The sequence below is a fragment of the Apostichopus japonicus genome, chromosome 14, assembly GCF_037975245.1.
Source record: "Apostichopus japonicus isolate 1M-3 chromosome 14, ASM3797524v1, whole genome shotgun sequence".
NCBI lineage: Eukaryota > Metazoa > Echinodermata > Holothuroidea > Aspidochirotida > Stichopodidae > Apostichopus > Apostichopus japonicus.
Genome location: NC_092574.1, coordinates 17,997,053 through 18,017,979, shown reverse-complemented (window position 1 = coordinate 18,017,979; position 20,927 = coordinate 17,997,053). Strand labels below are relative to the sequence as shown.

General features: G+C 35.8%; 1 protein-coding gene across 3 annotated transcripts in view; it reads left to right on the top strand.

Annotated features, from left to right (window-relative positions):
* LOC139980208 (centriole and centriolar satellite protein OFD1-like) overlaps nucleotides 1-20,927 on the top strand; it is a 27,962-nt gene extending 7,035 nt beyond the window's left edge. For 2 of the 3 annotated variants that reach the window (XM_071991700.1, XM_071991701.1), the window contains exons 10-25: nucleotides 362-468; nucleotides 984-1,103; nucleotides 1,368-1,441; nucleotides 2,675-2,766; nucleotides 3,718-3,863; nucleotides 12,116-12,159; nucleotides 13,256-13,419; nucleotides 13,904-14,064; nucleotides 14,838-15,069; nucleotides 16,105-16,249; nucleotides 16,834-16,999; nucleotides 17,239-17,342; nucleotides 17,553-18,052; nucleotides 18,875-19,069; nucleotides 19,800-19,870; nucleotides 20,366-20,927. In XM_071991700.1, coding sequence (XP_071847801.1) covers nucleotides 362-468; nucleotides 984-1,103; nucleotides 1,368-1,441; nucleotides 2,675-2,766; nucleotides 3,718-3,863; nucleotides 12,116-12,159; nucleotides 13,256-13,419; nucleotides 13,904-14,064; nucleotides 14,838-15,069; nucleotides 16,105-16,249; nucleotides 16,834-16,999; nucleotides 17,239-17,342; nucleotides 17,553-18,052; nucleotides 18,875-19,069; nucleotides 19,800-19,870; nucleotides 20,366-20,411 — 2,367 coding nt within the window. In that variant the 3' untranslated portion in view covers nucleotides 20,412-20,927. The remainder of the gene's footprint in view (nucleotides 1-361; nucleotides 469-983; nucleotides 1,104-1,367; nucleotides 1,442-2,674; nucleotides 2,767-3,717; nucleotides 3,864-12,115; nucleotides 12,160-13,255; nucleotides 13,420-13,903; nucleotides 14,065-14,837; nucleotides 15,070-16,104; nucleotides 16,250-16,833; nucleotides 17,000-17,238; nucleotides 17,343-17,552; nucleotides 18,053-18,874; nucleotides 19,070-19,799; nucleotides 19,871-20,365) is intronic. The other variant, XM_071991702.1, reaches the window with a different exon arrangement.

Genomic DNA, 20,927 nt, shown 5'->3' with positions numbered 1-20,927 from the left:
TAGAAGGGGAAGACTGCTCTTGTTCATTATAGTACAGTACCAATTTAGAAAAGGTAGCAATGTGAAGGATGCAGGATAAAGTTACCTCTGTAGGAAAGATAGCAATATGATGAACCTCCTAAACAGGATTAATTCATCACTGTAGGAAAGGTTACAATGAAGATGCTGACTCGCCACTGTAGAAAAGATAACAGTGTGAACGACATTATCTTTAGAGTAAGTGTTACCTTTGTAGAAAAAATAACAATATGGACAGACCAAACAGTCAGGTCAAAGTTACAATTATTTGGTTTGACATAGGAAGAATTATGTTATCCTTTATGTGATAAAACTAATCGTTTTAACTAAAACTGCCTTTCAGACCTTAGAGAGGGAGACTTACAGTCAAAGACAGAACCTGTTGGAGCAGTTAAAGGAATTACAACAGAGAGAAACAGATTTAAGGAGAGAAGCAGAAGTCAATGCTAGGTAGGAATGTCATTCAGTTCTTGTTATTTCTTGCTTTTAGTTTGTTTTCTGTTTTTGGAGAAAGTGTCCTTTTGTTTGCACCTCATGCATGCCTCTTTAGCAACACCTTTAGGTATTTACTCCATTTCTACTTAGAGGTTGAGGGGAGAGGGATGGGGGTGGGGAAAGAGAACAGTGGATTGTTGGCTATAGTACTTGGCAAACTGTCTCATGGCTCCCGTTCTGTAGGGTTTCATTTAAATTTCAACTCCTCAGTATAATGTGATCAAATTTTGTTAGCAATTGTTTAATCTATATACAGTAATAGATGAACTTTAGTTTGCTTACTCACAATCTAAACTTAGAAAAAGGAAATTGCTTAAGTAATTCCTTGGTATTGTGCTATGAAGGACAATAAATGTATTCTTCAGTGCCATGTTTTGTTTTTATGTTTTCAGACTCATATTGGTTTTGTTTGTTAAAACTTACTCTAACAAATTAAAAAGTAATGAAAATTATTTATCCCATTTTGACAGGGCTGCAAAGCTGGAAGAAGACAAACGCAAAGCGATTGAGGATAACCTGAAGTTCCGGGAGGCCAGTGTCGGAAATATTGAACAGAATTACGAGAGGAAATTCCAAGAAGAAGTTAAAAGGTCAGTGGCCACGTAGACCAGGACTCTCAGTTGTCATTATTTTGGAGATGTCAGATGGACGATAGATTCGTGAATTAAGGTTTTGAGACGTAAACAGTCACACAGTATGTTATACAACGATAGATAAAAGCCACAGAAGCTTTCAAGCTCTGTGCATATAAAGTCTATTGCAGGTACAGAATTGTGTTTCCATATATTTTGATATAAAATCAGTTATTTCCAATGTTGGTGTCAGTTTATATATTTCCTTCTTTTCTTTTAAAGTTTTCAACTGGACCAAGAGGTGAAGTGGAAGGAAAGACAACATGATCTGGAGAGGAAGGAAAGACTGATACGCGGTAAAATTTAGTTTAAATAAAACAAAAAACAAAAAAATAATTCCACAGTTGTGCAGTTTCGACCTATCTTTGTAACTCACATCATTTTTTAATGGTTCTGTAAAATTGTTACAATATATATAAAGTTAGTTTGTTTAATTCTCATCCAAACACGAGCAAGAATATGTCAATTTAGTGGTGCAGGCCCAGCTGAAACGTCACCGCTTTAGTCTCTCGCATGAACGATCCAATCTCTTATTTTAAGAAATCTACTGGCTGGAATCAAGTAACCACTGGCGTTTTCCTTAATTGCAACACACGTAGCTTTCTGCACAGTCTTATGGCAGTAGCCCACTAATATTTGTAGATAGTAAGCATTAACAAGGTAATAATGTTAGCATACAGAAAACATGCAAAATTCAGCCAAATCTACTGTCATTTAGACAGTAAATGGCCTGAATTTTGAGACCTGGGGATGATGACTGACGACAATAATATTTTTGTTGTTTATCGCAAAGTTGATCAGGCCTAGTTAAATCTGCTTTGAAATGCTAACTACCCAATGTTTCTCTGAGATACCGGTAGAGAACACAAATTGTCGGAATTTTAATCACCTTAAGTGACACCAATGGCACTAACTGATTTTGTAATATATGCTAAAAGCTACATTTGTAGTTGACTTAACCACAATCTGTTCTTTCCATTCAAGAAGAGATAACACACCTGAAAATGTTATTGGATAATTTAGTCCACCAAATTTGCAACAGACCTGATGCTATATAATGCTGTATAATACAGCAAAATTGTTTGCTTTTTTGAACTTAATGGTAAATAACTAGCGATAAGAAAACAGCCAATTGTTTGTAACACATAGGTTCATTTCTTACTCTGTCGCAGGGATTACAACCAGTCATATGTGAATATTGAATATCTTGATAACATTTTAGCATTCAAAGCAAAATACAACTTTATGTGTTAAGTTGCACCTAACTGGGCTCTTTACATGATATTTATTTTTGTAGTGTCCAACAGTGGTTGCTATTGCAGATAAGTTTAGTGTCTGTATGTGAAATAAATAAAGAGGCGATTTCTGTGCATTTCAGACCAGATTTTCTTCTCGACCGAGATAACAAAAATTAACATCAAATTTTAATTTTTCCCTTTATTTGTGAAATGTATGAGAAGGAAGGAGTTCCACTATGTTCTTCTTTCTTCTTGCCAGAATTTTTTTATCGTAGTTTCTTTTCATTTCAGAAGAGAAAAAGCGAATAGCAGATGAAACTGCCTCCATCCAGAAAATTGCTGAAGAATTGCAAGATAGGAAGAAGGAAGTCAGTGCCCTACAGGTGAGAAGAAATTAAAGCAGAAATTGGTTCTCATTAATATTCCAGACTGCATTTCTACTTTTTCTTTGCTGGACCAGACTGATCTCCACTCCTTGTTCTGTTGTTGTGAAGCTGTTACAGTCTCTGCTAGACACCCTCAGATATCAGGAAGGAGTAACAGGGCAAATTTGTAATGGTAGTCTGTCAGTCAGTCCAAGACTACCGAATATCTGCGAATAGCAGCGTAGGTCTGTCAGGGGCACGACTTGTTACTTACGTCAAATTCAGATTTTTTTTGCATTGTATCTAAGTAACCCCAAGTTTGGTTTAAATGAATTGGTATCGACCACCTTGAAATTGATGTTCTATTCACCAAACCTTCACATCTCTCCTACAGTGTACATATTGGTATTCTATTCACCAAACCTACACATCTCTCCTACAGTGTACATATTGGTATTCTATTCACCAAACCTACACATCTCTCCTACAGTATACATATTGGTATTCTATACACCAAACCTACCCATCTCTCCTACATTTACATATTGGTATTCTATTCACCAAACCTACCCATCTCTCCTACATTGTACATATTGATCATGGTTGTATTGCTACATTTTTTGTGGCAACCAAGTCTGCTGTTCGGACAACCAAAATATAAGGCATGGTTGTCCGAGGGGACGACTAGAAGAAATCCCTGAAAATTTGCCCTAGGCAACTTGTTTTTACATGTGCTTGTATGTTCTACCTTTGTTTCCTTTCTAATATCTGCTTTTATTTGCCCTGTTCTTTTAGTGCATATGAGGTTTCGTTTAATCCAAATCTGACCAGGTTATTTTAGACAGTGCACTCTGGTGTCCTGAAGGATTATTTTACACTCAGAGAACTTTGACTGTTTTATTGAAAAGGAATTCATAAACACATTACATTTTCTCTATTTTCTCACATTTTCTCATTCAATTTTTGTAGGAACATTTACAGGAGTCGAAAACAAAGTTAATTTCTGAAAACCACAGGAATCAGATGCTATCAGAAAAATTGCGGGGAGTTGTGGACTACCCGATCATGAAAGAAGATAACGCTGTCCTGAGGAGGGAACTCGAAAACACCAAAATGTAAGTTTAATTTCAAGTTTACTCCCGAAGAATGTTTATTAGCCCTTGATGGCTGTATTGAAAATAATTGTTTAATGCTTTCAAACCACCCCCTCCTCTCCCCTTTTCCGAGGAAAAACACACTTAAACTAATATAAAATTGTTACATTTGGTCAAAATGAGTATTTACTTATAATTTTAATTCAACTCAAAGGATATTCTACCTATCTTACATAGTCAGGCATCAAATTTGAGAACAAGGTTAGACATGACATATTTGTACTTGGGGAGTTTTTATATAAACATATATGTAGAGAGACTGAGAGAGAGCCTGCTTATGATATGTCAGACATACAATACATGTGCATGTAGAGATTTCTAGTCTCTCATCTCCCATATGTATGTATGTATGTATGCAGGAACTCACGAAGAAGCCTCGTTGCCTTATCAAGCCGCAAGCTGACCGAAGTCAGTCTCTTAGATTCATATTTAACGTCCATGGTTATGAATTGTCAATTGTCAACAACTCTGTAACTGGACGACATACATTAATCTTGGAGTGACTCGAACTCGATTGAAAGGCACAGGCGTTAACCACTGAGCTAATCCTCCTTTATATAATGTAATATCACCATCTTTGTCATTGGAATAGGAACATCCTAACAGTGTTGCGACCCTCAGATCGGGTGCACAATTTCACTCTGGCCAACATGTTCATTTTCGTGCCCACCTATGTCCACCTAGGAATAATGGCACAAATTCTAAATTTTCAAATGACACTGATGGTGCATCTACCTCTCTATGTTCTAAAGTTTGCCTTTCAGATACATGTATTACTGGCTTTTATTTTAGAGCTAATAATTGTTGTGTTGGGGGTTTTTTGTGGGGGTTTTTTGTGACAATTTATGTTACAATTTGAAACTTTGATTGAGTGAGTAGAAAGGTTCCCCAATGCATGAGCAAAGTGTTATTGCCACATATCATTTGTAATGGATTGTGTATGGCAACACTTTCCTGAAACAGTGGAGGCATGGACAGCTATATATGGTGAAATGTGGCTCACGACTATTGGGTTGTATGTTTTATAGATCTGTCTTATTTATCTGAACCTTTGTTCCAATCTACTGTAAAGTTGCCAAGGTTTGTAATATAACCATGTTTTCTGTCGATATTCTTGTACCAAATGGAAATTTTCTTACCATGTCATTTTCTTTTGGTTTAATGCTGCCAATAAATTGTGTGCATGTATCATTTATATAGCGTACTTTCATTTGTTACCATGAAAAGGAGTATATTTAACCTCCTCCATCACCGGAAATTACAGGGAGCGGAAAATATCAGGCAGAAAATACCACGCGTTGATATAATAGTATGACCCAAGAGTGGGGAGTACTAAAGGGGTTAGATGATATTCAAGACACCCCAAATAATATAAAAAATAATGAAAAGTTATAAGAATGTAAATGGTAAACCTGACTTTGCCTGTAAGTCACATCTCAGGCAAGTCCATGTCCCTCAGTGAAATGAAACACATCATTAGATTGAATAGACAAATAATATTTTTTTTTTTTTTTTTACCTAGATTTTAGTTGTTTTAGGCTTTTTAACCAAAAATATTCAGTGGAAATCAATAACACAATGCCATTAGAATACAGTAAGTTGTTGATATTGTGTACAGTTTGAGAATAGTGATCACTCCAATTAAGTTTGAGTACTGTTGACAGCATGTACAGTAAGTTGGCAATCTATCAAATTAATTTAATTGAGGACTGGTTCTATATGGTTATTGTGTTTAAATTAACTATTAAATATCTATCAATTGAATTGAGGTATGAATGAGTTTCTTGATCCACTTTTTTATTGAGATTTGACTAGTTCGTGGAATAATATTAATTGGTATTTTTCATATCCCACTATATCCCACTCATGCTGGGAAATATAAATAAGGTCTCAATCCATCTCACATATAACATTTCTCCATAACTGACAAGAATATCAAAGGAAGCAAAATATAGCAAATTTAACATGCTAAAATAATTTAAACATGAAGTCTTAAAGAGTACTTAGGCTTACCAGGGAATAACTTAGTGTTACAGAGTTTGTGTAGCAGTTTAGAAGGCTCTGAAGTTGTTCTCTTATAAAATACTGTGGTTCCTGTGCAAAGACTGCTAATACATCTTTTTGGACTTGTCTAGAGCAATTTGATCATTTTTCATAGCAGTTTTACTGGGTAAATTATTCCCTGACTATTAAAGCAATGTTCACAGATGTATTTCCAAATGGGGATGGTCTTGAACACTTTGTTATAGATCTAGATATGTAAATTAAGGAGACTTTTCTATTATTTATCTCATTGTGAAAAGCTTCATACCTTTTAATAATTCAAGCAAAACTTATTAATCCCTGGTTGGATCATCTAAATGTGAATGTTGATTATACAGTATCGAGACAGTATGCATAATTAGTTTTTTTTTTCTGCTGTAAGAATGCATGTTACATATCTGTATGGAACATTCTTAAATTTATTTACAGATGATAGCTCTTCTAAGTCCCTGGTATTCAAACTTCTTCTGTCTGGTGATCCGAATTTTTCACATTTTTCATCTTGGCTACCCCCTCCATTTTGAGAATTTTTTTTAAGGTGCCTAGTTCCAAACTGGTGTAACATTTTGCAACTTTTAAAGTAATTTATGATCACGACTTTTCCCCACATATATCAGCACCTTTTTCTTCCTTTCGAAGGATTTTACAACCTTTCAAAATTTTATTTGCTACCCTGAAAAAGGTCCTGAGCCCACTTTGAATACAAGGGTTCTAAGATATGCTTTCAGATGGGAAACTTAGTTGATGTATACATGGGCATTTTAAGGACTGAGTCTAATACTTAAGTACATCTCTGTATATGTTAATGCGATACATATGTGTTTAAAAATGAGAATCAGCTGAAGAAAATATATCTTTTTATTAAAGACTGTGAGGCAGTAGGTCTCATTTAAAGTAACATTTTGATTTCATTTTGGTAAATATTGTCTTGATGATATAGTAGCTACTAGATGCTAATATCCCATAACAGGCTCATTGGCTTCAGTGGTCTCAGTTTCATTTAGGTTAATAAATCAAAATGTCAAAAATATTTTCCAATTTTTTTTATTCTTTTAACCTGCACAGATGATTAACTTAGATTAACATGAAAGAGTGTCTGCATGTAGATAATGTGTTTAAGGATTGAATCAAGTTTTTGCTAAATGACTTTGCCACACTCTCTCTCTCTCTCTGTTCACTTGGCAAAGTAATCTATTATTTTGATCAATTTGAAATCTTATGTGAGTACTTTACTGGCAGGTTTGATCAAATTGGTTCAAGACCAAATGTAAAAGCTGCTACAGTTTTTATGATTGCTGAATTGAACCAAAGCTGAACTGTATAAATTTCACTGCATTTCACAATTTATTGAGTCCACTAACATTGTTGAAATTTAAGTATAATGTCAGTGACTTTGAATGTGTCTTTAACATGAACTAGACATTGTAGGTTGTTCCCGACAAAATTGACAATGCGTAGATACTGTAGGGCAAATATATTAAAAGTCTCTTTGAGCCCCATTATGCATTTAATCTTCTTGGTCTGAAGCAATCTTTTGGGGGAGGCAGGGGGTACTATTGAGTTGTAAATTACCTTTTTTGCAAAATGTTTGCCCATTTGCATGGATCAAGCTAGTCCAAACATACAGATAAAAAACATGGTGTGTACCTCCTAGGTTATTTAATCAAAACATTAGTAGGATGCATACATGTGTAGGCAGATGCCTTGACCTTTGTGACTGTTGTGACACTGTTCAAACATGGTTGCTACATTAAATACAATTTAATAGTGTAACATGAGAATACCCAAGATTTCAGTATCAGATTTCATATTTCAGAATATGAGTATTAAAACAAATTCTTTAAAACCTCAAAACTGCTACATATAAAAAATGAACACTGAATTATAAATTCCATGAAATATAGATATATTGTCAACTATGGCTGATTTGTGACCCAGCACTGCATGGGTTGTTATAGAACTGTACAGTACAACATGTAAAGTGTAAAACTCAGGAAGACGGTGTGGATAATGCTACATTTATGAAGCGTAAAAAATTCTAATAGCTCTTATTTTTCGCTTCTTTTCTTCTTTCTCATACGGTAGGTTGCTTTGAGTGCTTTCTATCTATAGAAATAATCGTGCAAAGCAAACTGCTTCTATATTAAACCTAGGAATAGATCGTTGGTTGGTGTTATAAATGAATTGCAAACGATAACTACCATTTCTAATAAGTTGTGCAATTTGCAATTAAGTCTTAAAATCTTGAGAATTTTATGTATTTTTCACTGGATTTTCACTGGAAGGATTTGTTTGAAACTTGGAGTAGTTGCTTTGGAATTTTATCTTGAATAGATTCGATACTGGGGAATATTGTGTCTGCAGTCAAATTTTTGGGGGAAATTTCACCGATGTTGTCGCTGATAAATTTGATAGTTGTTTTTATTCATGAAACGGCAAACTATACTGTTGATGACAATGGAGGGACTTTATCATTTATTAGGGTTCTAAGTAGCTTTGGGAGTGATCAGTGATATATGAATTATGTCACTCCAAACATTTTGAATTATTTGTAAAAATTTATTTTTACATTGTTTGGGTTTTATAATTCCTGTACACAGTAGATGCAAAGTTCTTTAAAATTTGATAAATTTCTGTGCAAAATCATGGTCAACAGAATAAAAATCCTACAGGTATATATATATATACCGTATGCAAATGGAAGGGAAACTCTTATCCCACGGCATCGAACAGTCAAAAAGTTCTAAGATGCTTTTAAAGTTGCACTTTTGCTGGACCAGTTATAAGGTTTGTTCTTTCTTTTTAGGAATATATATACATGTGATTTTATGACGTAGTACTTGACTTATGACATTGCTTTAGTTTCTTCAGACTTAGCACTAATCAATGAATTTGCATACACTAAGAATTGTTAAATGTTTCATTCAGTCCTTGGCCTTCTCTCTCTACCTCCAGGCACCCCTTCCTTCATCCTTTCAGGTCTCCACCCCATTTACTGCCCCCTTTCCACCACTTCCTGTACAGTACAATCACTGTGTTAACCTGACCAATATTAACCAGTATTCTTCCCCTCAACTTAGTTCTGTGTTTTCCTCTGTGAAACTTTCCCTCTGAATCTTTCTTAATTCTGGTAAATACACAGACTATACACACTACCTACATGACTCTTCCCTGTTTTGATATATTCGTAAATCTTTGAAGGTGAATCCAGTGTGTTTTGATAGAGATCGTGTTCATGATTGACCTTGTTCCAAGTATAATTGATTCATCGTGAATTAAGTCTTGCAGCATATACATGCAGCTGCAGCCGTAACCTCTACTTTCTAATCTACGAGCACGATCGAGTCTTTCGCTATTTTACTCCACTTATCTCAAATTTATTCATCTTCTGTCGAATCTGCCGATCCCTGTATGTATCGGTCTCGTCAAGAATTCCCGATTGACCTACAAATTTAGACGAGATATGTATTGAGGAATATTTCCTGGACATCGTTTAGTCTGAGAGGCTCGGGAGAAAGTACCAACGAGGTATAATAAGTGGAGGATGTATTGATACTTATCATTTCAATATCATCTCAATTAAAACTGTGTCGTTTCTGTTTTGAATGAAGTTTTTGTGTACGAAGACTTGGATATATATATGTATTGAGGCCTTCCTTAATGTTTATATCTGAGGTGAGAGTAGTGTTAGATAATATCAAAATGCATTCTTTACATTAGATTATAATCGTTATATTTAGTGAAAGAAGTTTTCGTACATATCTTTCAAGTCTTGAGGGTTGAGATATATGTACAGTGATCAGCTAAATGCACAATATTTAGAACAGTAATATATTTTTTATACATGTTAACCGATATTTTGTATTTTAAATTTATTATATCAAAGACAGGCAAATTATAAGGCATTGACCAAAGATTTGGTAAATTATGACAAATTGTAAAATATAATCAAATTCTCATATATATAATTATCAAATTTTCCATTTTTTTTCTAGAATTTTTGATTGTTTTAAATTGTAATTGCTGTGTGAAATTGTTTCAGTGTATAAAATAACAATTATTGTAATTTTCTCATCTTTTCTCATCTTCCTTTTATTATTGATTTTTTTTTTTTAAACCTTCACAACAGTTTGCACTGTTTGCAGAAATTGTGGCAAAAAGTTGCAATATTTCTTAAAATTTCATAATTTCTTAATTACTTTGTTCAGTGTACATAATTCTAAATGTTTTAAATTTGGCTCTGACATATTGTAATATCTTTGTTAAGCTGTATGTCATATTTAGTGTATGTACTTTTGCAACCTTTTTTTTTTTCAAGAGTCGGGTGGAATACATTTGCTGGAAAAAAATGGTCACCACTACGAAATATCTACAGTATTGGACAAATTCTGTTCTTAAAAAAATGTTAGATTTAAGGAGCTGCATGGGTAAATCAGTAGATGATATGAAATGTACAATATTTCATATATTTGCTGCCTAATTATTTGTGTAAGACATTTTAATAACCCTCTTTGATGATTTATATAAACAGGTGAGAAAACAGGAATACTGCCTTACTTAATAATTATATCAAACTCTCTTTACCAGATAGTAAGTGGGGTGCAAGGGGGTGGGGTGGAAAGGCAAGGGAGATGTCATTATAGACCTTCAGGCTTCCAACAGAGTTCCAGAGGCTTGTAAACTGGTTGACACTGTCCATGTCCTTGTTTGTAGTTAAGAAAGCTCTTGACCACACTGGACTTTCAATGCTGTAATTGACAATTAACAGGTTTAAGATGATCTGCTCCATACTGTGGTACCGTTTTGTCTGAATCGCATTAATATTGCATTTGACCCTAGAATGCGGGGAAACGTATAAAAGTCTGCTACGTGTATGTCAGTGTTATAGTGACTCCTGACTATTAGGGTACCTCACTATTAATGTCAAAGGTCAATTGACTCTAAACGTTTTCCCACCTAAAGATAAATACATTGACTGAAGCTGGGAGTCAGGAAAATGACAGACCATGACTGGAATTAATCTTTAAATGAAGTGTCTGGTTACTTGACAGTGTGCAACTCAGTCACTATGTATTTGAAGCTCTATCAACTCATGCAAGAAACCATTTGTCTACATGGTATACTGTGGTACAACGATACAGTATAAACCACATTATAAAACCAAAGATTTGTGACACTTTTATGTCTAGATGGAACATGAATATTTTTGCCTTTTTCATTCTTGAACGAAATTTGTTGACCTGAAAAACTGCTATGAAAAGCCTATGATACAGAACGACCGCACCATCGCAGCGATCGCTACGCATTCGTAAAGAATTGTGTCACTTTTTGTCTGGTCAGACTACTTTTTGGATTTCTATTCGTGAACAAAATCCTTTTAACCTCGGTAACACTGCTAATTGTATGTCACTTGTAATTTATACATACTTTACATGTACTAAATTATGTAATGAACAATGATGGATGTTACTAATATGGATAAAGCATAGTACAGTAACACTATGATGACTCAGTAATGCGTGGTGACATGATCTGATCTTCATTTAGGATAAAAACCTTTTGAGTTTATATTACTTCATTTTCAGACTTTTGTATTCATCTCCAGGTAACATTAATTATGTTAAGTTTAACCTAGTATTCATTGCTCGGCAAGTGGGAAATTCTATGAGAAAACCTGTGTAGTGTTCTTTCATATTTATTTTGAAGCGTGCTGTAGGTATGATGTCTACACGTTTGTATAGGCCTTCATTACATTAGTGTACGAACACCAAAAGTGGTTGCATAAATTCCATAGTTGAAACTTAAAGCATTACTGGTAATGGTTTATGTTGTTCAACATCGTTACATTGGCAATTAGGTGGATTAAGGAAAATTCATTTAAAGACCATATGATTGTAGTGTAGATCATATGATTGTAGTGTAGACCATATGATTTTAGTGTAGACCATTGTGTTTGCATCCATCCAATTGAGTCATCAGTGCCGTGATTATCAAACAAAATAAAGTAGGTTTCATTTAGTTTTTATCTCCATATATTTCCAGTTCTTAAAATGAAGGGATTTTAAATAATATCATTTCTACCAAATCTCTGAAGCTTACTTTTAAAAAAAAGATCTTCATAAACTTATTAGCATCCCCATTTTCTTTGTATTCTTTATTTTCCTCATCAGGAGACTAGCAGAAGCAGCCAGTGAAGAAAAAGCTGAAAAAAGGAGTAAGTCCAAAAAGCAAATTCTATTTTCTCGTAGCTGTCTATGTCGCCTCCTCCACCTACTAATGAAAGATAATTGTGGATTTTTTTGGCATAAACATCACCAGAGATCTAAGGGCCACAGTAAGCTAGCTAAGTTATTTGGTTATCGCACCGCAAAATGCTGCACCAGCTGGATTTAATGGCTGCAGACTAATGAAAAGATGTATCTCTGGTAGCAGGTTCTGTGCTTATGTGCAGGATGATATTATTTCCAGCACTTGTGAGAAACAAAATTTTTAGAAACCGTCAAAACTGCTCAACAAAGTTTTTTAACACTAAAAATTGTTGCCAGTGGCCCAATTTGTATTTATGAAAGAAAAAAATGTGCACTAGTATATACCAAAATCAAACTGGCAAGCAATGGATTGCGGGTGAAAATTCTACTCACTTTTCGGCAGTCCTCTTTACTATCAGAGGGGATTTCTGCTGCTAATAGTGCAACTGCAGTACTAGCTAGATCCATTCTCTGGGTGTACAGTCAGTATAATGTATGTACTGTACATATTCTTTAAGTTTGCATGATCCAATCCCAATCTGTAATTTAAGTTGACTGACATTTTCCTAGTTTTATTTTAATTGGAATTGTTATAACTACAGTAGGTGTAGTGCTACTGTAGAACCCTTTAGAAAGAACTATCCAAATTCACTTACACTGTATACATTACCTTTAATAAGTTTGCTTTTCTACAGCATTCTGAACTTTCCCAGCTACTGTTACACAAACACCATCATCCATCTTGCTATATAATTGTACAGGTCATATAGCTCTAATCCACTTGTTATTGATTTTGGGGGTACTTTATATGACCTAAGAGGCTCATAACCAGCTCCTTACTATATCAAATCCTTATACTTGAGTGCCTCTTCCATTACTTGGAATTAAAAAAAAAAAATTATTGAGCTTCCTTGAGATCAAGAAAGCTCCAACAAATTAAATGTCAATTCCTTGGGGAATGGATATGATTGAAATTTTGGGGAGATATTTCAAGGTACTGGTATTTAAGGGATATATATATTTATACTGAACCCTGGATATTCTCTACGGCATCTCTCCTAGGAAATGAAGAACTCATTAAACAATTAACAGAGAAGATGTCTCGACCATCTCCAGAATTGATCAGTTTGAGGGGAGAACTGGAGAGGACTAGAGATCAGCTTCATCAGGAGAGGGCTATCGGGAAGCAGAAAGAAGAACATTGGAAGGTCAAAGTTCAAGAGGAGGTAAAGTCTAACATGATTATGTTTTGTGTAAAAGTAAGTTGGCCTGGCATTTCGATCCTAGCAGGATCTTCTTCAGAGGCTGAATGCAAGTTACAGTAGCAGAAGGGACAGAAATACGCACAGAATACAGACAGGTTAATGAGCATGGTGAACACAAAAGAGATGAATGTAAGAGGATTAGTAGACAAGGGATGCAGAGAAGAAAGAAAGAAACAGGGGGAAGAGGAGAGGTAGGAGATAATACCAATACCCCAGTTATCTCCTACCTCTCCTATTTCTTCGACAAATGAATCAGTTAGGTAGGGCTTATTCTTCTAGCTTAGTTTGTTTACATGAATCAGCTTATCAAGATTGTCACCACTGGTACAGCGTATCATTAGTATTGTATACTCTTGTACAGTGTGTTTGACTTTTCTCTTTAATTTTTTCTTGTTTGTTCCCATTAAACATTTTCGGAGAACATGCTTTTCTTTATTCTTTATAGGTACAAAGAAATTTGGACCTAAAACATCAGCTTGAAGAACAGACCAGACAAATGCAAGAAATGGTCAAGGAACTCGGCAGTCTACGAGCTATGCTCAGAGAGACACAGAGGGCGCTGCACAATGAAGTCTATCGCCGTAGCGATGACCAGGGTAGAGGCAGGTAATATGCATTTGAAAAGCTTTGCAGGTTGATGGAGCAAGGATTTATATTGCTAACATGGCTCCTTGGCCCCAGGGACCCTTATAGGAATGAAAGTTTGAATTTCTCTTGTTATATATATGACTGGCCTACCACATTACCTGGTTGTATCAGGTAAGGCTAGAGTATGAACCCTGATTGTACAATTATATATATAAAGTACACAGGCTATTGACTAAGTACCCATGATTTCAACAGAATTCCTAACAGAACTTGCCACCAACTGGAGAGATCCTTGTTTGGTGTACAGAATTTCATAACTTTGACCATGTCACCAGGATTGAAAAATTATTTAACCTTAAGCAATTTGAATATCAGAACTCTTGAGTCATCTTACGGCAATCTGAAAGTTCAAACCTTTGTAGATATACAAGTTTAGATACAAGATGAAAGACACCACATTTAAACTGTTACCAGGTAAATTAACATAACTGCAATGAATATTCATGTTATTCAATACACTCCTCTGTCAACCGCCTCCATACAAACATAATTAGCATTAATCCAATTAGCGAAGCTTACTAAATGAGGTAATAGTAAAGTACTGTGCACGCCTGTGCCATTGAAGCCAACTTTTCTCTTCTCTCCAAAACTTTTCCATAAGCTTATAGTATTAGGTAATTGGTCCCCAAGACTGACTGCATGAAGCTAGTAAAGGTGAGGCTCCCTTCTTCACAACAGGCTTAAAACTGATGCTTTTATTTTGTTCCTTCTTTCTTTCTTTACGGTATCAGTCTCTCGCAGTCTTACCTCGCTCATGCATCGTTAGTCAGCAGGAACCCAGGCATACCAGCGGACGGTAATGATTCACTGTTCTACCCCACAGAGGATCATCCTAGTAATCATCGACCGGTCAGAGACCTGGATTTATCAGAAGAGAGTAGTCTCTCCTCTCTAGATGAGGGCTCCATGAACTCCATGGAGGAAACAAGAGCAAGAATGAAGCAGTTAGAAGTTGAAGCTGAGGTGAGGTGTTCTGTTTCTCTTCATCTTGTATTTATTTGATTTGATGTTATCAACAATGACACGTTGTCTTGTGATGATCAGTTATGGTCATTGTCACTTTGTCAAAACTTAAGTATGAATAATTGTTTTTGAATGAAAGAAAAACAAAGATAATTTGAAGCCAAGACCCTTCAGTATATCACGACAGATTGTGTCAAAATTAAACAGTGATGATAATATTGTTAATAAATGGAAGGGAAGGGGGGGAGGTTAGTTTGATGTCAAAACCTTCCCAACTGATTATGTCAAAGAAAAAGTGTGACGATAATTTGTAATTAAGCTCCAAAAGAAACAAAAAAATGTGTTTCTCCGCCTATCTTCAATATTTTCTGTGGTTCATTGTCAAGGACCAGAGTATGTCATTACTTTCGTGTATTATAAATTTCTTGTTTCTGCATTAGGAAGTGAGTTAATTTTTGGCTTTTTTTATTCTTTTTTCAGCATTTATGTTTGTTTGTTCTCATAATTGTTTTCCACTCATCACTTTTCATCATTACTTTTCTGACATTGATTTGATGAATTTTCGTCTTTTGTTATGTTCGTCAGTTTTGTATCAAATTCAACGACCACAATCGAACTGCAGTGATATGAGCTGCCTGTGTTTAGAGCATATGGTCAGATATTGAGGGTCAATGTTTTTCTACCATGGCATGAAGAGGTTTGCTTTGATTAGCAGGAGTAAGAGTGATTAACTAACTCGCCTGATAAAGCTCCCTGGGGAAAGGATGCTATTCTCTAAAGATCATGAATATCAAGGTTTCTGTGAGCAAAGTTGCATCGTCATTCATAACTTAAAAATTGAAAAGCAAAATCTCTTTTAAAGTAATGTTATCAATCTCAACTATGGATCGATAAGTGGGAAATTCTCTCGATTCGAAGCTGTGATGGCTTCCAATTTGTTAGTAGCCTTTTCCCTTAAATGACCATTTCTCTTTCTTGTTGTTTGAATTATGGAGTTTGTTCTTCTCACATCCTCTGTCTATCTGACTTCCCTAGACATTGAACCGCAACTACCAGGAGTTCCAACAGAGACTGGCTGAGCCCGTCTCCAGCATGGTTTCATCCCCGTATAGGCACACCTCTCCTCCTCATTCAAGACCTATCAGGATATCGCCAATCAGAAATCAATCACCACGTTCAGGTTTGTGCAATAGTTCTCTATCTAGAATACAGCTGCAGTAGCTATTAGTGGATGAACAGTTCTGACAGAATACTAGATTTAAAACCCGTGGAAGGTGCTGGTTGACTTTATTTAACTGGACTTATAGCTCTATGTGTTCAATTGCATGATATCTCATTTTGGTGTAGGAGAGATGGGTCCTTCCTACCATTCTAACGTGATATTGCCATTTTTACCAAAGGAAAATGACATGCCCCTGGGCTAGGTATTATACTCAGTAATTGCTGGTATTTATCTGGGCTCTGTGTAAGAAGAGATGCTCAAACAAGAGCTAAGAACTGATAAGTGGAAATACAAGTTATACTGAAACTTTTGTTTGAAGATTTTCTTACATTTTAAACTGTGAAATTTCTTTCTGTAGTAAACAGTGTTCCAGTGGTTTGAGATATTCTTTGATTTATACATCCCTTATTTATAACAAGCAATTCATGTTCAAATCGGTGTTGTGTGTGAAAAAACATTCTTCTCAGATCTGCTTTCTTTCATTTTCAAAAATGACCATTTTTTGTTGTTGACGTGTTGTATTTCTGAACTTTCCCTTTTAGCAGAAAGTGGTTTGATCAAAGTAGCTGACCGACAGACTGCTACAGAAGTAGAAAGGGACATCAGGAACATACGACTTGTGGATGAGAATTTCCAAAGAGACGTTGAGGTGAGGGGTCATGATGGACAGAGGCAAGAAGATAGGAGTGGCCAAGACATGTTTTCAAAGTAAGTTAACTCAAACTCTGCTCCCTCTTTGCAATAGATTTGTGTCTTAGCAATAACCCTGTTTCCCCCCCTCCCTCCCCCACCATGCCCCTCACAGTTTTTATGAATTTGATGATATTTATCATGCTTAATGTCATGATATTGTTTAGTAATTTGAACACTATAATCCTTTTTTTTACAAATCCTGTCATTTATTTATACCTGTCTCACAGTTTCTTCTGTTTAATTTCAAATTGTAGAACAAATTCACGAAGAAATCTCTTCAGCAATAATTCTGAGAATTATCGACCAACCCTGCCGACCAGGACGGGGAACGTAGATAACCAGCACTCACTGTTCACAGGTCAGTATATTAAGAGCTGTGTTTTGTACATTGGGATGTAAGTTTTTCACTTTTCCAATCATCCCTCAATCTAAACATTGTGGTATTTCAATCTGAAAATTTATGTGTTGCAATCTAAACCTATGAAATACATATATAGATATATATATATGTACCTGTGACACCATGAATGTCAGTCATATCCTTCGTAAATTTATCATTCATTTCAAGATCAAAATCATGAAGAGTTTGTTACTAGACTTCCAAGAGATGAAGAAGACGAAACTCATCTGAACAGCAGACAGGAAGGGCAGATGAAAAGATACGGTGGCCTGGAGGAGGGAGATGAGAGGACAAGAGGGTACAAGGAGACCTCAGGGAAGAAAGATGCGAGAACACAAAGGTCCAGGGAGGATGGAGTAGACAGAGTAATGCAGAGAGATCAGAGTCCACTAGCAGCTAAAGGAGATGGGAAAGACCGTGAGCAACATGAAGAAGTCGATAGTGTGCATGGAGAGAGGATGGATGCGAATGAGGAGAAAGGAGAGGCGGACGTAATTGCTGTGGTGGCAGAGAGACAGGATAGAGATGAGGAGAGGATGAGACAAGAGGAAGAAGAACAAAGAGAATGGGAAGAGAGGCGGAGGAAAAAGGAAGAGGAGAGAAGACTAAAGGAGGAAGAGGCGAGAGAGAGGGAGAGGCAGATGCTCTTGCAATTACAGAGACAGGAGGTGAGAGGTTGCTCTGGATTTTTTTTTTTTTTTGCAAGATTCTTGTCTTCTTTTACTCTCATTGCTTTCAGCAGACCAGCTAAACATTGATTGCAATCTTTTTGTAAATAGATGATATATATATTCACATCGTATCGCTTGGGTGGAACCGTGTTCAATATTTCCGATGGTCTCCTTATGTGCGCATTTTCTCGTGTTATCATCATGATGGTCTCTAGCATTGATAAACAACCTGGGGCTCTCTGAGCACTGCCCGACTGATCACGATCCTATTCAGCTCAGCCGTCGCTATGTGGGAATTCCTGGATAGTCGGGCAGTGTACATGTGCTTAAAACTATGATTGGTCAAGATTTTACCAGTCGTAGGTTGTGTCACGTCCATTCAGGAAAACTGAAACATGCAGCATTTTTTCCCTGACTGGTAGTGGGCAGTGTGGGGTGGTTTTGCAATCAAAGCTGCACAGCTTTAAAAATGTAACCAAACCTAAAGGAGGTCTGGCCGTTAACCGTAAACATCCCTTTTTGCGCACTGATCAATCGGTCAGGGTGCAGGGGTCATTATTTAGTCCATGTGTCTTCACAAAAGTCAAAAACTAGGTCATGACTGTTGAATTGAGTCAGGATTTAAGAACCAAAATATGTTTTGAATTTAATTAAGATAAACTACATTGAATTTGTGGTGAATTATTTTTGCTTTTGCATTGTTTGAATTTGAAAAGAAGATGGTTGAATGGGCTCAGTAATAGATAAAGATGAATTGAAATGATGACTAAAGTGATGTAATAGTTTTAAGTTCCTGTCTTTCAATTCTTCTCTCTGAAGGGATCAAATCAAACTGCAGTTGCTGTTGAGAATGGTGATCAAGGTAAAACTGAAGCTGAGAAAGATGAAGTTGTGGAGAGCAGTAGAGAAGAGGATGGGCTAAAGATTGACCCAGTGATGCAGAAATACATGGAGATGGCCCAGAAGAGAAGGACGGAAGGAAATAAGAAAGATGAGGAGAAGGTCGAGAGAGAGGTGAGGAGGCGATGATGACAAGCTTTATCTTTTGCTTTCATTTATTTATTTACCATTTATCTAAATGATGATTGCATTATTTAAAGCCTGTTTGTTGATATTTGGATCAAATCTCACCGCTAGAGCTGTAAAAGGATCAAATTTAGGTAATTTCTTTTAGTCAACAATGTCACTGTTGATGTTTTCTACCTGGCATAGCATTATTTTCATTTTTATTCAGTTTCAAATGTTTGAATCATGTGTGAATTGTACTGGTTTTAAATAGTGCAGCAATGGTTTGAATGTAACTGGCTTTGGCCTTGCCCGTCACAAAGCGCTGTCATCTTTGATCAGTGAGGGAAGTACATGTGCATAGGCAACAGAAAGGTGGCAAAGTTAAAAGGAAGGTGGTATAGTTATGTAATACCCACTTCTCAGGAATCATATCACGCAGAAATGCTCTATCTTAGTCTCTCCGTTAAATAACTAACTTTCACTTTGGCAAATTAATCCTCTCTTTACTACTATAACTACTTAGGAATCTTTCTGCTGGACAATTCTCCCCCCTTCCCCTCCCCCCCATTCCCTCCACACCCCTCCTTAAATTTCTTTTTGCTCTCCTTAACAAGTTTCCTCATCCTTTTTCTCACTTTTGTAAGAATCTGTCAGTCTGGTAGAGGGCGACAGATCAGTACTCTAAAACAAAACACAACAGTAGTAATATCATGTAAACTCTCTTTTACTTACTTAGGAATCTGAATTATCACAGGGACAAATCTCACAAGGGTCAATCTCTGGCGATGAAAAAGAAGACACTGCTGTGTGAGTCGAATCAACTTTATAAGTTTCTATAGGGACCCAGTACCCATAAACACACACACAAATATGATTATGATACAACAGTCAGTAGGTTTTCAGACAAAACAAAACAAAAGGATTGCATGATTGGATGAGACGCTAGGCAGTGGCAGAAGTGCATAAACTGATAACGATTACAAAATGAATAAAAGAAGGAATTTTTTTAGTATCTGGCGTTTTAAGTATTTGCCTTCACAGAATTTTTAAGTTGATTGGAAGTATTTTTACTAAGAAATATATTTTCTCTCTCATAAACTGTCTCGAAAACAAGGTGATCAGCATCAAAATTTTTTAAATAAAACAAAATAATTATTGTAACACAATTTTGTCGGATAAATAATCTTTTGTAGTTTTTCAAGAAGTACAAAGTATCAGTCATTGCTATCTTGAAAATAAATCCAAGGAGGAAAATTTCAACATCAACCCTTGTTTTTCATGTTATTTTTCCCCCTTTTCTAGTACTAAAGATGAGTCCAAGAGTGAAGATCCATTTGAAGATTGGTAGCTACCTTCTAGTTCTGTTCTCAAGGAATTTATACCTGCCAGCTCTTTCAAGTGTATGTTGATGGTCTCAGAAGAATCAAGAGCTAGGCCCGCCCCTGGGATGTCGCTGCCTCCATACGTTGCATTCATCTCATTTTTTTCCTTAAGTATATAATGAAAATGTGAATTCTCATATTTCTCTCAGGGCTGTCCCAGGGCTGTTGATCACCCCACTATCCCCTCCTCGCTCATTAGGCCTGGGGGTCTATGTTACGCAACTCTAAAGCTAAGTACAATGTGTTTTTGTAATTGTGAACTACTTATATCTGGAATATGATTGATTTCTGTTTAAACTACATAACAGTTTTAATGAAACGTAATAAATAATAAAAACATAAAATAATATCAATTTTAATATTGGGGTACTAGAAGTTTCAGTATTTTATTCTAAATGACAACATTATCCAAACTACCAAATTATTTGAGATGAGTATGTAGTTTAATAATTATAAAATTAGGTAAAAACACCAAATTAGAT